Genomic DNA, 17,741 nt, shown 5'->3' on the forward strand with positions numbered 1-17,741 from the left:
ACGTGTGTAGTCACGGTTTAAATCCGTGCTTAGAACTGTCTGGAGTCTACAAGCATTAATTTCTCGAATGCTCCAATTTTCATGAAAGCAATCAATATTATGAGAAAAAATATCAATCAACGTTGTCATCAGCCTAGCCAGTGAAATCTGTCATAAAACATAAAAGATACTTCAGGCACTTTCAATGGCTTAAAATTGCCGCCACGGGCAAGTCTTTGTTATTGACGTGTCCAACCAGATACGATGTTGGCGGCGTGCTCCAATCGGCGCTCTGCCTGTGCGAGCTCATTTTTTCCAGACGTTTACCGGGGAGAAGGAGACGAACATCCCAGCATACCGCTTATAGAAAAGCGCTCTCGACCCAAGATTCCCTAGCCTAGACGCATACTTCGAATTTTGGGAGAACAATTTGAAACGCAATTTAACACCGTCGATAAAACTTACCAGTAAATGGCCCCTCGTTCCGCACTCCATCTACGCGCGCCTTAGCAACGAGTCACAAAAGCATTGAATTGCATCTTCGGAAACTTTAAAGGCGTGGCGGTACGGCTACAAAGCGGTTTTTTCGGAACAAATGTTTTCGTCGTCGTAAATAAAAAAAAAAAAACACTACCGCCCCGTGCACAGAAATTTCTGGGGGTGCTGTGTTGACTGCGACACTAAAGCATTTAGTTTCAGCCCCTGCAGTTCGAACAAATGTGATCGGCGGCCTGGAAGCTGGTCTTAAGACACTTTCATGCAGCCCTTGTCGAGCTCGTTCGGTTGCCCGAGGTGTGGCGTCACCTGTCGGGAGATGCGCTTTGCCTCATCGCAGCATTTCGAAGTAAAAGTGCTTTTTTGTTGTTGCCATGATAAACAATATTTGTGTGATGTGCCCCCACCCCCCCTCTCTATGTAAGACTTTCACAGTCAGGCCCCTTAGGCGCATTTCAAATGAATGAATGAATGAAGGACTGAATAAATAAATAAATAAATAAATAAATAAATAAATAAATAAATAAATAAATAAATAGGCTCCAATCCACGCTGTGAAGGTGGTTGGAAAGCAAAGCTTTTACCGACACCCACAACAATTGCCTATGCGACGTCACTTGAATTCTCACACGTGGATCTACAAAGAGTGAAACGAGAGATTCTGCCAGCCGTTACTTGGAATTCGTGGGGGCGGCGTTCCGAACGCAGCAGCGTCGGCCACGGACTGGCTAGAGCGGTGACGCCGCCGCCGTAGCCCGGCCGTGCGTCGGCAGAAAGAAAACGGAGGGGAGCGTCTTTCGAAGGGTGATACAGCAGAACCTAGATATACTGATGTGCTAGCTCGGGGCTACACCACCGCGCTACACAAGCGTAGACACCGAAACAATTCGGCGTGTGAGCTTAGTGATTCCCATTTATACCGATTTAAACTAGTTAGTTTAGTAAGTTTGAGGATTGCGAGAAAGCTGAAGGAACTTTTGTAATCGCTATTTATCAGGACCAGTTGCTCCTTGCGCCTTTTGTAATACCTCTTAAAACACAACCGAATTGGTATTCATAAATTTAGAAAACGGCGTCCCATTCGTGGCAAGCAGTGCGCAAAAGGTAGCGTTTCTCTAGCGGCCAGATGTCTCTATATGTGGGGTCTAAATTTTGTTTTCCCGCCCTTCAAACTAATCCTTAACGTATCCTTGCTGTACGACCACTTAATTCCGTCGGGTCCGGGTTACCCAGGAGGTGCTGTCGAGCAAGCTAATCAAGCCGTGCGAAGGAAGTTCGCAATGGACGCGAGGCTGCGCCAAAACAGGCTCAAAGCAACCGTCACTAAAGCAGACGACAAAGCCGTAACGCCGAAGCACCCCCAGCGGGCAGGCACCACCACGCGGGGAACGCTGGGTGAATTCGCCGCGCCATCTACAGTGTGCTCCGTGAGTGAAGCCCTCCGCCCCCCCTCCCCCCCCCCCCCCTTCCGGCGCCGCCGCCTCCACCGCGTTGAGAGATTATTGTCCAGGATGCCGTGAAAACACCGTTGGCTGGTAGAGGTATAAAGCTTTGATTTAATAAATAAATAAATAAATAAATAAATAAATAAATAAATAAATAAATAAATAGGGAATACCAAACGAATCTAGCAGATACCTCTGAATAACAAACACGCAATGAAGAGTGGCCTATATTAATGCACATAAGTTGCATAAGACACTCGTCGTGTATTTTATACTTTGTTTCGTTGGGTCTGCTGTTTTCATTAGATTGAAAATTTGGCAGAGTTAAAAACCGAGCTGGCCGCCTAACCGTAATGGGAATGAACCGACTCAATGCGGTTTGAACTTACTTGAACCGTTCTTTATTTGGTTCGGAGGTGAACCTGAATCGAACCAAAATGTTTGACCCGTAACTTGTTGAACAGTGAGCGAAAAGAATTCCGGCTTGATACCTTTGCTGAAAGCCTGATATGAGAACTTAAGTGACGAAATGTCAAAAAAATGTTTCGGTACCGATATAAGCACGACAGATAGGGGAGGTACACTGTCGTACACCCTTTCTAGTGCAGAACGCCGGTTTTGAAACATCAAAATTGTTGCCGCCAACAGGGGAATCCAAGCTGGTGAAGGCCACCAGCCCTGAGTATTGTAAAAAAAGTGAAAACGAGAACATCTTACAGTTGAGGAGCGGGTCAGATGTGAAAACAAAAAAGGAAAACACGTACGGATTGTTAGGGTCGATTATATTCCTACAGAAAGCAAAACAACAAACGTAGGGTTACAATGAAACGAAGGAGAGACTACCTTCACCACATAGTAGGCTTTGCCTGCAGGAGCTTTGCTTGAATCGCTATAATAAAGCTTTAAATGCGTGATTAAACTCCCCATTTGGTTGAGTAGGGAGTTCTCAAATTGATGTCAGTCAGGCTTCATCTCAGAGCAGCCAGTTTATTCGTCGCTTCAGGGTTCGGTTAGCCACTTCTTCGGTGGTGAACGGGAAACCGGGGCGTTTCGGCGGGGGTTTAATTGCGTATGGCATGATGGCCACTTTGTATACATTGCGATACATTATATAAATATGCACTCTGCGTAGATACTAATCGGCCGTCCACGTCGCGCTCTACAGCGTTTCCAGGGCGGACAAACAGAGTTCGGTGAGCGGGAAACATGTGCACAGGTCATTTCTCCTATGCTTCCGAGCAAGCATGTCCAATCCTTCTATAAACAGCTATACCCTGTATGCCTAAACCTCGACGGCTGCGAGAACGCAACCAATTCTTTCTGTAATGGCATAGTCAACTAGACAACAGTCGGAGCGGACATTTCAGGAAAACAGCGATCAGCATCAAATCCATAAAATAAACCACAACCATGACTTTTGCGAATATATGCGATCGTTGGTGGCCTGCGACGTTAGTATCGCCAAATACCGGTAGGCAATCGTATGAGTCGTACTTATGTTACTACGTTTTTTTTTTGTGACAGGGCTTCGGGCTTGACAAGAAATCGGGCACAGCAAAGAAAGGTAATTGCAATAAGACCCCATGATTATCGAATGAAAAATAATGGGAAACCTACATTCTTTCACTGCGCCCTCAGCAGTTCGAAGAGCACATCGGAGCTTTATAAAATGATCATGACTTTAAAGCTCAATGTTATGCCACCGCAACACAGCAGCAAAACATCTCCGCGCAATAATAACACAAGGACGGGCACCAAAAAGTACCAATGGAAACCATGCACCCCAACGATATCGTACGTGAACCTTTTATTACATGTACTATTTTTTTGCAAACTTGTTGTGATGGTGTCACGCCGGTGGCATGAGTGTTGCTATGCTCGTCGAAGAAATCACGGAGCTGCCATTGCTTTTGACGTACTTCGCGAATCACTTGTGCCCTTCACCCAAGTAGACTAGAACATTTTGTAGTAATATGTTACATTCGACGCAGCCTTATCTGTTAACTCGCGGGAAATTTTTGTTACTGCCAATCTAAATAAGAAGCGACTGCTCTTACGCAGAACTCCACGGCTTCTGTAATGAGGGCTTGCCTTAAAACATCAGTACTCACTACAGTGATTCGTAAGCAAGAAAACGTTGTCGGACCTTTTATTCAGGCTTTAATGCATTATCATCCTCGTTATCAAATACAGGCTAAGATGGTTTTATATAAGTGTGTGTATACACCTATACGGAAACATCATACGTCAATACCGTATCGTTTTCGAATTCTCCCTACAGTTGTTTATGCCATTACATGTCTTTAGGGAGCAGTTCCCCCTTTTCTTTTTCTCCTCCCCCCTCTTTTTTAGAAAAACAGAAACAAATTTTGCGGAAAAGAGTGAACAACAGTGAGTACGATTTGCCTAAAAAATCGAAATGCCTGTAAGCGGTTCAAGGCCAAAAACTTGCACTGGTTTCGCACGCTGCCTTGTGCAGTGCCGGGCGCGGAATCTGTTCAAAAGCCTTATACTACGGTGTAGCTTCGCCGAAAGTTGTTTAGCTCCCCCAAAAGCTTGAGAAACACTGCGCCGACTCAATGCCCATGCACAAGATATCTTGTTCGAATACAGCGTAGCGGTGAAACAAGCGGATCGAGCGAGGAATGTTGGTCATAAGAACAATGGGCGGCGGTAGAATCGCACGAAGAACAGACGCTGCAACATGATGCGGAACACAAGGGTGCCGTCGGCAGCAACATTGGGCCTGAGGGTTCTCCCATGCGCGAGTTTGTCGACACCAAGCAACAATGGCGAACACGAAACATGCACATACGATACAAAGCGGTGATTGTGGCGGCGGGTAATATGTGGAAAAGTCGGGCATGGTGATCAAGTATAAAGCACCCGCGTGGTAACTACACGAAACAACATTCATACGGACATAAAATGCGCATTATCATCATTTCCGTTATCTAACCAGCATTCCCTTTTCCTTGTTGTCGCTAACAAACGGCACCCCATTTCTCTTTTTATTGTGCGCGTGTATAGCAGTAACACTGACGCCAGATATGCACTCTGTTTCTGGGTCTTTTCAACACAACAAGTCGATTGTGGTGCCCCATTCGAGCACCAGAATTCCGCGCATGGATTAGCAAAACTTCTCTACTACTGTGACCGTAAGACTGGTAAGTATCGAAAGCAATGAACAAACACACAGACATGCCTGATACGACTAATGGGTGGCACAGCAGCTCAGTTAGACAATACTTTCCTAAGTGTTAAGCGCTTGTATTTGAGGAGAGAAGTCGGGAATTTGAATTCGAACGACATGATATGTGGTTTAAGTGCCTTGGCACTGGGGAGACAGCATGAGTTCGGGGAGTTGCTCTCGACTTAAAATATAACACAGTGTGGTGACATTTGAGTGCGGAATGTTTAGCTGAACATTTAAAAAAATACTATTTTGAGCGAACACATTGTTTTCCACGCTCGAAAACAGCCTCAATTATTAGTAGATACCCGGATTATCTTGCCTGGCGCCAAAAATGTATATAAAAAAAACCCACACGCACACACACACAAGTAAGTCATCTAAACAGTACAGCTGATACTATAAAACAGTTGCCCTAGTCTCCAATACGTATACGCATGACACGTCATGATAACATGCAGGAGGTTTCAGCACACTCGCAGTCTAGTTTCTCTCCACTACTGAGGTGTACACGAACTGAAACCGGAAACAAAACCAAAGAAGGAGACAAGTGAAAAGGAAGGGCTATTCAGAGCATTTTCGGTGGATTCTCAGCCACTTAAGAGACTTGGTCGTCGCTTAAGGAGGAGGACATACCGTGCCACGTCTCTGGAAGCGCCCAGATGACCACAGCGCACCATTTTTACGACTAACGGGCTACGAATGAGCGAAGCTCCAGATGGCGATCCGTAAGCTCAAAAGTCGCATTTTATCCCCATGCCTGTGGCTTGCCAAAGTCACCGTTGCTGGCAGTTTTTATGTTTGTCAAAAATAAAGATGGCGAAACCAGGCATGCAGACCTGGCTGCCCTCTTCCCGCGAGTGCTTCAGCCTCAGTCAGCGGACCAAGCTTTGCGATCAGAAGTTTCTAACGAAAAAAAAAAAAAAAAAAGGAACTGAACCAAGACAGTTGACTAGATGATCACAGGTCGCTTAATCCCAGCCTGATCTTAATGCTTTCGTTTGTGTCCTTCAAGGGACACCACACCGATTATTAACCCACCTATCTGAAATGTTAAGGTAAAAGGGAAAAAAAAATCAAGGGTGTTTTTCACACGGACTAGATACTACAGCTTGCGGGCCTGCTCCTCGATGCGGTTTTATTCACCAAGCGACTAGCTCTATCAGTTTCCGTTATAGACTTTGTCCGCAGTCCTTGCCTTCTAGAAGGCGTCGGTCCTTGTCAGCCCCCATATCCTAAAGAGCAATGTCGTGAATATGCGCAGTGGCTCGGTTTCCCCGCTCTGGATTCTTGGTTCAGGAAGAACACAAGCTGTTGAGAGATGAGCAAAGTGCGCCGAGAAACAGACTCTAAAAACAGCAACGACAAAGAAATGGATCGGGGGACTAGAATGTGGTGAAACATAGGAATCAGTGAGTGAACGGGCTCAGCACGGCATTGCCGGGACGTGTTCCCTCGGTGTCGGCAACAGAGCAGGGGCCGCGCGTGGTGTGCAGCCGTGGCGCCTAGATGGCCGCCGCTGCGTGCTGGCTGCTGCTGAGCCGGGCCGACCGGGCCGGCGGCAGCGTTCGTCACACGTCCGAGCCGCAGCTCCTGAACTTGGCGGCCGAGCCGGGCCCGGCGGCGGTCAGGTTTCCCGCGCCCATGGTCTCGGTGAGCGTGTGCAGCGGCACAGCCGTGGCCGTCCCGTTGAACGTGACCCGCGTGTCGGCGTACGGCTCCGAGCACGAGTAGCGCGTGGCCGCCATGTGCTGGCGCAGCTGGGCGCTCTCCTTGTCGTTGAACGCCAGGCAGCAGAAGACGCGCTTGAAGCCCTCGCGGAACCTGCGTGCATCCACACCCCCGAGTCAACCCCACAGGCCCTTGGTCATGAACGTCCGCACACAGTTTGGGTCCCGCTATAAGCTCCGTCGCTCGTAATACGAATGGCAAAGCAGGCCTCCCTTCAGAAACTTCTCTTAGCTACACAGGTAAAAGGTGAATATATATATATATATATATATATATATATATATATATATATATATATATATATATATATATATATATATATATATATATATATATACTGGCGGGTGGATCTTTGAAAAAGACCGGTCCCCGGTCGAAACGTTAAATAAATGTTGTTAAGTTTTTCAGTTTGACTTCTCTATCGTACAGCTAACCTCATAGCCAGGAACCTTTTCTCTTTTAAATAAATAAATAAATAAATAAATAAATAAATAAATATATATATATATATATATATATATATATATATATATATATATATATATATATATATATATATATATATATATATATATATATATCTTCGGTGGTTGAGGATTGGAAGCCGGGTTCCTTCGATCCCGAAGCATACATCAACGCCGAGACACAGTGGCAAGAAGAGAAACTTGCTATCCATGTCCCTGATGTGTACCTTTGGCCATGCAATACAGCAACCACATAGCGGCATTGGGTATACCTGTGCACGCGCCTTTCCCTGCCCCACCTCGTTGCTTTAAAAAAGACGAATAAAAATAAAAAAAATATTCCGTGCAATATGAGTAATGATCACCTAGGAGACGTTTCCTAGCTTTCGTCATTTTTAGAGGGTTCAAAAACGAGAGCGTGGTACTTGCACGCGCGACGAAGTTTTTCATTAACTCTGGCAAAGTTATGAGGTCTACAATGTCTTGATTAACATGTGCCAAAGTCATGCGGTTGAGGCGTTCCTCCCCCATCGTACTACGCAGCCATGTTTTCAGAAAGTCTTCTCGAAGCATTGAACGATCGCTCCGCTTCACAGGAAGAAAGTGGCATCACCGAGATGATCCTGTCAACCCTTTGTACTTCCTTGAAATACTGGCGGGTGGACGTGTGCATGTTCCGGAGTACTGCGGCCACATTGTGGACGGGTTGGAGGTTGTAGTGTTCTTCGTGTAACAAGCACACGCGAAACACTTTAGCTATACCGATGCTCTCGTATATCGTCGGATCAGGTCTACATCTGCTTCAGATTTTAGAGTCGTTTTTGCGGAGAGACTGCTATAGTTAAGAGTCAAGCAATTCAAACACGACGTGTGAAAGATAAATCTCGAGATGGGGACACTTGGAAGGGGTCCCCCCGCCCCCCCCACCCCCCTCCCCTAAGCCCGAACACACGAGAGGTCAGGAACCCCCCCATCATTTACGCGACTGGGACGCAACTTGATATCAGCACAAGCTGGTAAAGAGCTGCGCATACCCATTCACCGAAAATAACCATCAAATCGAGAAACAAAACTTTTGGCGGCCAGGAGGCCTTTTGCAGGAAGGTAGCCGACCAAAGGGAAAACGCTTCCAAAGAGCATTCTACAAGCGCCAGGATTGAGTGACACTGCCTTGCGTGCAAAAAATGTGGAATAACACAGCACCCCGTCCTGTGTGATCCAATGTAAGGTGCGCAAATAGTGGGTTCAGGAAGGTGCGTGGGGCCGCATAAATATAGTTCAAGTGGTATGTTTCAAGAACTGATTTGTTTATAGGCTTTAGCAGAATGTTTCGTCTTGCCACACTATATGTGTATCGTCCCGCCGAGGACGTCGGGATAACATGAGGAAATCAGGTTTTTTTTAAGGAGCCATGAAGAGAAAACAAAAGGTTGTTTTATTCGAAAGATTAGGTGTTTCATAGTACCCCAAGTGCTTTCCCGGAAGCAAATGATGCTTTATTCACTGAGAAATAAGGCAATTTAAGCCAAAATTTTAAATCTCCCGCTAAAATTGCACATTCCGTGACGTGAACCATGGCGTCATACGAGCCGGTCCATGAAACAGATACTTAGTATGTCGACTCCATATAGCACCCACACGCGGGAGTTGACCGAGACGGCGGCCATTTTAAAAATACTAGTAAAACCTAGTGCACCCGCAGCCCTAGTCATGGAATCGCCTGATCCGGAGAACAAAACTCGCGCCGAGGAGCTCGGGCTTGCATTTAACAACCTCACACAACTTGAACGCTCAATGCTTCTAAGTGCACGAGCGGCAAGAGTTGTGGGATACGCGGTGGACGGGAAAGCGACCATTCCGCGATAGCCACAACAGACGAACGCCCTGCCGTCGGCACCGCTGCCTCGTCAGCCCCGTCGCGACGGACGAATACAGACTGGTACGTATGTGCCGTATTTTTATTACGATTAACAATAGTTCAATTTCAGTAGCAGTATCGCTTATGCCAGTTGGCCGGTGTCGTGTATGGAAAGCCGTTCGCGCGAGCTCTCTGCTTCGACCAGAAAGATACGAGCGTCAATGCGCGGTGTTTACGGCATTTTTTCCCCCCAAGGTCAGAGCGCTTTTACGGCGATTTGACGAAGTCGGCGACGAGCGCCAGCATGTTTCAGGAGTGAGCTAACGTAAGGGTCCCTGCCGTAATCACTTCCTCGGAAATGAAGAGAGCACACTCGTACTTCCTTTAGCTCTCTTTCTCCTCCGTTTGCAAAGTTCACAAAACGTAGCCACTTGCTTCGCCGAGGTTCGTCGTTGGGCAGCACATGAATGGAGATCTCCTCACCGGGGATGTCGCACTCCCTCGACGATTTGCCCGTACTACATGGGCATTTCAAAACGTAGCAACGAAATTTCATTGTAAAGTACTCGAACAAACTGAAGTTTTCAGTGGTTGTAAACTGGAAACGAGCTCCTAACAATAGCAGCAAGCCAACACCATTCCGAAACTGCGACGACTGTCACTATCTCGTCGCTTATTGCTGTTCCTTACTCCCCTCGTTTCTATTTTTACCTTTGCTGGTTGGCGCTATGACGGCCAACCTCCTGTGAAGGGATTACGATACCAAGCAAGGTCGCGGCTGTGCGTGCTGGGACGGTTCGTTGGCCCTAAGAGCCTCGAACCCGAAAATTCGTCTGCGCGACGGCGAGATGTCGAGCTCGGCCGACGGTAGTTTCGTACGCATTGGCGCACACGCTTGCGTGTTCGTTCGGAACTTCAACCGTTTACTCCACCGTTCTTTGTCATAAAAAGAATGTGCAGTATGTTTCACGGGCATTTAGCTCGCTATGCAAACTGTAAGCCCTGCCTAACATGCGTTCGCTATGCAAACTGTAAGCCCTGCCTAACATGCGTTTGCTTTTGCCGGCCTCCGCCAATCGCAGAGCATTCTCGAGTGACATCATAGGTTCTGTTGCGGAAAATGAGCTGGTGGGTCGCATGGTCATTTCCTTTTTTCCTAATTATGGAGCATATTTGAGCGAAGTTTGCCTTATAAGTGGTGTCGTTATGGTTCTAACGAGGCAATCTTTCGAATGAACCAAACTTGTGTTTTCTCTTCATGGCTCCTTTAAGGTACAGCGGATTTTAGCAATTTTACTCATGCCAGTCTCGCCATTTTTGCTGACCGTACCACCGGTATGCCAAGGAAGGATACTCTGAAGTTGGCGTGCAGATTGCAATAACAGGAGCAGCATGTATTTGCGAGCCTTAGTATTCTTTTGTCCCACCTTAGCTTACTTACTGCGCATACTTCTGCCAATTTCAAGGTATATATTACATTTTTCGATACTTAACGAAGGAATCCGGGTAATTCCGTAGCCCGTAAACGTAATTTGATAGAGCAAACTTGATTTCACAAAGAACGTAAAGACCCCCTACGTAATATAAACCATGCCTCATTGGGGAGAAAACGAAGAATCAGGGCAAGACCAAGTAGAATAATGCGAGACACGCAGTTGCCACTATACCTCGGGTGAGAGTTAGTGAGGAAGTCCAGACAAGGCACTTTGCGTTTTGCAGCAAATAAACGTACATCTTTTGCGACATCGGTGTTAATCTAATAAGCCATGAACAATTCGCGCTCGCAGACAACCGAGACAGACTCCTATCATGAAACTACTGATTTTTCGAAAAAGTCGCTGTTAATAGTTCTTTGTCATTTCTTCAGTATCACATTCGACGTTAAAGGGGCACTAAAGCATAGAAATAAGTTGTCTTCTAACGGTAATTAAAGGGCCGTGAATACGTATATACCCCTCCCGGCAACAGCAGTGCGCCTTTATTGAGCAGCTTTATGAGCCGTGAAGAGTGTTGGATCGTCTTGTTTCTGTGACTTTGGTTTAAAGGCCCCTCAACGCTTTTATTAACTTCTTTGCAACATTTAAAATGCCGTTAGAACAAGTTCGATAAGTCCGTCCAGTCCTTATATTAGGTGTCCCCGAAATCCCTGAGCCAGATATTACTGTTCTATGAAGACCATCTAAATAAAAAAGTTTCTCGAACGATTTCTCGAAGTTTCTCAGTGTTCTTCGAAGTCTAGGCATTATTTTTGCACCCTTGATGGTCGTAACACCAGCAATATCACCGCTACTGGCAGGCTCCTTTTCAGTGGCAGCAATAAAGGGACTGGATAGGCACTTTAACGAAACTTTTGCAACAAAGGCCCAGCACAGACCACGAGACGTACTTTCAAGGGGCAGTGTCGCTGTGTTGGTGATACATGTTTCTTTCAAGGGGCTTTAGGCACGAAGGAAACAGCGAAACGGTTTATCAACACCACTGCGTGGTTTCACTAAAGCCACCTGAATGGCAACACACTCAGATGTTAAGGGTAAAGTCTACCAATGCAGACCACATGTGTCGATTGAAATCGTAGCCCGGGCATGACAATTGACTGTCTTTGCACCTTCGATTTCACCGATTGCCGATCCAGACGCGGAGCGGTGAAGCGAACGTTCAGGAGTGAGCGTAGTACAGTGCATTCGAGTGGCGATGACTACGTACCTGCTGTTCATCCAGCAATAGATGATCGGGTTATACATTGAGTTGGACATGGCTAGCCAGTAGATGGCCAGGTAGACGTGCTGAATGTAGTCCGACTGCGTGATCTCGGGGTGGTGGTGCGTGGCCAGAAAGTACACGTGGTATGGCAGCCAGCACACGGCGAAGATCACCACCACCACGATCATCATCTTCACGATCTGCGAACAGCCAAGGCGCCATGATCAGCGTGCTTGCATTTGCGCGTAAAGCTTTTTCATGTCATTGCAACTTACGTTGTGCACAATAAAACGAACATGCCTTAACAAACACCCGACGGACCTGACTTACGAAGTTTGCACTGTTTACTCGCGATACATTTGCTTAAATATTCACTCCAAACTTTATAAGTTGGATATGTGCCAAGCATGTGTATCGTCCTTCAGGCAGTTGCTACTACTTGCTTTAGTGCCGCTACCGCATCATTTTGGTTTTCTGTGGATTAACAAATGCTTTGGCGATTTTAAATGTGATGCCGTGTCATAAAATGCTTATAAAGACCCACAAAGATTTTCCCCCATTTTTTTTTTTGCTGATACTGTCAGCAAATTACAGCTAACGGACCCTTCACTCTAAGATAATCCTGTGATTCAGCTTCAGAACAATCCACTCAATTAACCAATCGCAGCAGCCAACAATGAACTTGTTTGTGGGCTCCCCATATACAAAAAATAGCTCGTGGTGCTAGCAAACCACCCACCTCTAGAATGCGGCATGTTAAGAAAGCAAAAAAAAAAAAAAAGAAACATTGCAAAGGGAAGGATAAGAGGGAGAGAAAGGAAAGGCGGAGGTGTCCATCGTAGCAAGTCAGGTTCGGTGCGCAAGGCGTCTTCTCACCACTGCTCAGTAGCTGCCTGGCAATGCTTTAAAGTAAAAAAAAAAAAAAAAGAAAGGAAAACTCAGCTAGTGAACTGGAAGAGCTAAGGTTCCGCCAAAGCCGGAAATTGAACTCATATATGCGCGGATTAGTGCGCAAATACGGAACGTTGCACACTGTTCACCCACCCCCTCCGACCTTGTTCTTTCGACCATAAGGTGAACGTTCTTTTTAAAGATGATAGTCTTTCTTGGGATACTTAAACGAGAAAATTTTGGTCTGTCTGTCTGTCTGTCCCTTGACTTAACCGCCAGGCAAAAAGTCTCGGAATTCTTGAACGAAATGTTTATATAGGCAAAACATTGTCAGCCTAAAAAGTCTGGTAGCATACTTCGTAGTTGTCAACATTGTTCACCAAAAAGAAAACATATGGAATATTCGAGACAAAGCATGGATACTGAACTGATACTAGTAATGATGTTTTAAATAAAAATAAACGCGGACGTAATTTTTGCGAGAGCGAACGAAAGAACGCGTTGAAAAGAATATTTTAACCACAAAATAAAAAAGGGGCTAGCGCTGAAGCCTGGAGCTCCTGGCACGAGCGCAAAGCCAAACGTTAACAAACGGTCCCAACAGATGGAGCGCCAGCAGTGCGAACGCGGGAAAATTGAATTAAATTCAGCAAACCTCTATTGTGGTTATCATGGAAGGACTGGGACGGGGTGGGAACAACGTGAGAGGTGGGCGGGGAAGAAAGGAGAGGCAGTTACGTTGCAGGGGCTGCAGAAGGCTACCGTCTTTCGACGACACATGCTGCGAAACGAGCAGATACGGGGCCAATTTTCGTTTTTCTCCCGAATATTATGCCTGAGAATAAGGGGTTTATCCAGAATTTCATTTTTTTTTGGGGGGGGGGGGGGGTGTCGAAATCCTCTCGGGGGGTGTTGGGGGTGGTTGGGAGGGGGGGGGGGCGTATAAATCCCTGGGCAGGGTGCTGGTGGTTGTGGAAGCTTTTTAGGGGGAGTGTTGAAATACTACTGGGAGGGGATGTCAGGGGGGTCCCAGTCTAAAATCACAGCAACAATACCGCAAATACCTAACAAGAATTCCTGTCGTACGACAAAAAAACTTTGTTGTGATAAAATAAGTCCTGTTGTTGCGACGCACATTTCTGTTGTAATGACAAGGCCAATTTTCTCAACGAAAAATATTTTTGTAGTCCCAACAGAACTGCCGTTTACGCTACTCTTCACAACAGGCAACAACATTCAAACCATATGCAACTACTGATGGAACATCAGGTTCACGACAAGACAGGAATTCCGCACGACAGAACATCAAAATGAGGATAGGAATACCACACACGGCAGAACATCAGCATCACGTCATGACGAGAATACGGCAAGACGACAATACGGCACGCGAAAACACTACATACTACAGAAATATCTTTTGTCGTCAATTTCGACTGGGGTGTTGGAGGGATGAGGGGGGGGGGGGTATAGATTTTTGCTGAGAGCCATCGTCGATCGACATTGCTTGCCCGTATGTAGGCTTAACGTTACGTGGCCTTAACTTTGAGCCTTATCGCGTACAAACTGAAATCCATTGTACGTCAAGCTGTAATACCGGTTAGAGACGTTAGAGACCAAAGCGTAACGCAAGGGGCAAACGTCAGGCCGGCGCGTTCCCGCGTTCGCATCGCCAAGGAGACAGGACACTTAGCCACTCCGCTAACGCTGCTGATATATGTGGGCGCCAGTACACGTTCCTGAGTCGAAGGCCACAACGTATTCACTAGGTCGCCCTTTAGCCAGCTGGAGCCATCGAAAACGCCGTGGCGTTGGGCATGCACGCTCGTTTCGCATTCTGGAGGCCCTGAATTCCATTCTCATACAGACCCAGACTCACCTGATTTCCGTTTTACCCAATATTTTTCTTTGCGCCGTCGGCTGGTTGTGTGCCGCTAGGGACGGCGGATTTTTGACGTACCGAGTCAACTAGTGCTTTCGTATTACCGCGCTAACTTAAGAACCACTCATGGCGTGAAACCAAGCGAGCGTTAACCTTTTGGTTGTCTCTGGAAGGGTCCGTCACAGCTTGAAATTAAGCGCAACGAAGCGAACACGTTAGCGCGCACAAAACATTCAGGAAGGTCACCCCATCAAACACACGTCCCCCTGCAGCATGGCCTGTACCTTATTCTCTCAATTACGTGGTTCTGCCCAAGTCAAATCAGATTTACAGCAGTCTCCAAACATCTGCTTTTTAGTGGTATAGCTATGATGTGCTTTCTAACAGTAATTTAGGAAGCGAGGAATTCTTACTATATAAGTACCGCGATAAATATTATATTAAATTACTCAGAATTATATTTAAATTTAATTACCTGAGCCAAAACGTGTTTCTTTAGATTGTACACTGCCGCAAAAAGTACATAACTAATTTCAGTGCAGTAACGTAATTACTGTTATGTTCGCTTTCCGCCCTCGTATCTGATAAAAGTCTTTGACATTGGTCGCTGGAATTTTGTACATCATGAACTAAAAGAAGAATCCCGGCAGGGGCGGAAAAGCTCGCGCCATAAACAGTCCCGCTGTGCGCATTTGACCGGTTCAAATGTCCTCGCGCCTCAAATGTCTGGCCTCCTAGAGGGACCCTGCAACACTTAATTCAACTTTTTTTGAAATCACACATGCGTGCAGAACGTAGTAACCCAACACACCCAGTACTTAGATTAGGGGGTCGCAAAGTACCTTAGCCAAAAATTACTGCTCTATGCTCGTCAGATAACTTAGAAACTCGCTCTAAAGATTTTTGTCTTTGTCCCAGTCTTGACGTTCTTCGATGGCCTGAATTACGTCACTGAGGTCATGTAGCGGCTGTTGTCCGGTTTTTCAGCTGCAGCAATGAACGCTTTTCGATAGCAACTTTAAAAATAAAGCCACAAAAGAAAAGCAGAAACGGAAGGCGTATCTGGTTCCACGAGCAAATCACGGAGTACGGCTCTGTGCTGGCGATAACTGTAGCTTTCGCAGTGCTTCCAGACGCGCAGTAAAGAAGCTTTTATTGAAAGTGTTGCAGGGTCCCTTTTATTAAGCATCACGGCCAGATTACCTAACTTCTAGCACTGGGGGCACAGCTCTTACATGCAAACGTTATTAAAGCGCCAAGGAAACCTTGAGCACATCGAGGCAAAACAAACATGCAAAACTAAATTCTAACACTGTTCTTTTATTAGGATAGGCATTGGATTGGTGGTTGCGAGAAATTCAAATCATTGTAACCAGGATAAAAAGACTGCGCCGAAAAGGCGAGGTAGCTGTGCTGCCAAGTACCGTAGACAAAGGCGGCGCTGCTGCGCCCCCCTACCCCCTCCCCATGAATAAAAAAGGTGGCTGTCATGCCGCCGGGTAGCTGCGCAGTGCGCCCCGACGAAACTGCGTGAGGCACTGCCTGAGGCACTGCGGCGACTACCTGTGCCTAGCAGCTTAACACTATCCGCAGTGTTCCACCTTCAACAACCCATTCTAGGCTTTTCATTCGCCGTCAGCATTGTCAAGTTGACCTAATTTCAATGCGAGGCATTGCTTGGCTATTAATCCCATCTTCGAAGGCCTGCTTATTTGACTTTCGGGCCTCCTATCTCAAGTGCGCTCGAATAGGTCATAGCAGCTACCGTTATGGTAAGAGGCCCAACACACGCGCACACAAAGATCGGAGATGAATACTGTTTGCGTTTTTTTTTGTTGTTTGTCCTAAATGAAGACATCTTCCGCACCCAAGATGTGCCGGATCGTAACGAGCTTATCTTCCCCCCTCTCTCTGTCTCCCCATCTATCCTTTCTACGAGTAATTAATAATGTTATATTGCTTTATACATTCAGTTCCCACAATGTCATGTCCAACAAACCACCTGCATCCTCGTGGACGGTTTGCGTAGGGAGAAAAGGAGCCCCGCTTTTCGTCGTCTTTACGCGCACTAACCTACGACCGCGAATGCTGGGCATGCAGAACTACTTAGGGGCTCCCAGAGTGAGGATAGGGCTTCCTTCCACGAACTGAATTCACGATCGCCTCAAAGAAGGAGCAGATGCAATAGCTCAGCCTATCTAGGCCATTTCGCGGCTGGTAAAAGAAACCATAATCATTACTATTACTGCGGTTCCAGAACGGTATATGGTTGCGGCAAACGCAACACAGGAGCCAACGATAAAAAAAATGCTGCTATGACTTAAAGTGCAAAAAAAAAAAAAATAATCTGTCTATAACGTGCCAGTTCAGCCGAGCAGCTGTAAATTGCAGTTTTCGGATAACCTTTTTTGCGCATGTTTACCATGTTGTCGAAAAGAAACAATAAAAGTTGAGCTTGGGTGTTTTGGGTTTTTGTTCTTTTGGAACTGTTTTTTTTTACGTACAGTATGCTGCGTAGTCGTCGACGAAAACGCCCAAGAATACTTGTAAGGAAACGGGCCATACAAACCTCATTCCCCCTATTTCCGGCTTGCCCGATAAAACAGAAAACGGAAGGCTTAGCTGCGGCGCGACATAAAAATGTGCTCGCGGGAATTGAGCGGTTAAAGGGGGCACGGATGAATGAAGATGGCGGCGCGGAGCAGTCCACGTCCGGTCATGAGGGGAACGCCGAGCCGGTGTCGCGGTTCACTGACAGTTTGTCAAGTTGTCGATGACGGGATGCGCGCGCCTGCAAAAGATTCGAGCAGCACAGTGCCAGCCTAAGTGCCGGAACGGACTCATCGCTATGCGCATACGATCGCGCCTTCCTCCTTTGGTGAGAAATCGCCTGGCTTGAGTAAGCCCTGCTCCGGGCAGGAGAGGCACCCGAGCCTCGCGTGCGCAAACAGGACGTTGGCGAAGGAGGCATGCTGATGTGTGTCCGGAAGAATCACGTAAAAACAAGAAGAGGGAGGGAGGGAGGCAGGGAGGAACCGCAGTGTCGACGATCCATGGCTTCTTGCGGAAGTGGTTGTGGCGCAAACGGCGGCCGTACCGTAAA

General features: G+C 46.7%; 1 protein-coding gene across 3 annotated transcripts in view; it reads right to left on the reverse strand.

Moving 5' to 3' along the window:
• Positions 1-4,062: 4,062 nt before the first annotated feature.
• The window catches only part of LOC144147865 (tachykinin-like peptides receptor 99D), an 892,456-nt gene continuing 878,777 nt past the window's right edge, over positions 4,063-17,741 (reverse strand). For all 3 annotated transcript variants that reach the window (XM_077679594.1, XM_077679592.1, XM_077679593.1), the window contains 2 exons: positions 11,869-12,065; positions 4,063-6,936 (listed from right to left, as the gene is read on the reverse strand). In XM_077679594.1, the coding sequence (XP_077535720.1) occupies positions 6,684-6,936; positions 11,869-12,065 (450 nt within the window). In that variant the 3' untranslated portion in view covers positions 4,063-6,683. The remainder of the gene's footprint in view (positions 6,937-11,868; positions 12,066-17,741) is intronic.

Source organism: Haemaphysalis longicornis, unplaced genomic scaffold, assembly GCF_048455015.1.
Source record: "Haemaphysalis longicornis isolate Haplotype H1 unplaced genomic scaffold, Haemaphysalis longicornis Haplotype H1 scaffold_1, whole genome shotgun sequence".
Taxonomy (NCBI): Eukaryota; Metazoa; Arthropoda; class Arachnida; order Ixodida; family Ixodidae; genus Haemaphysalis; species Haemaphysalis longicornis.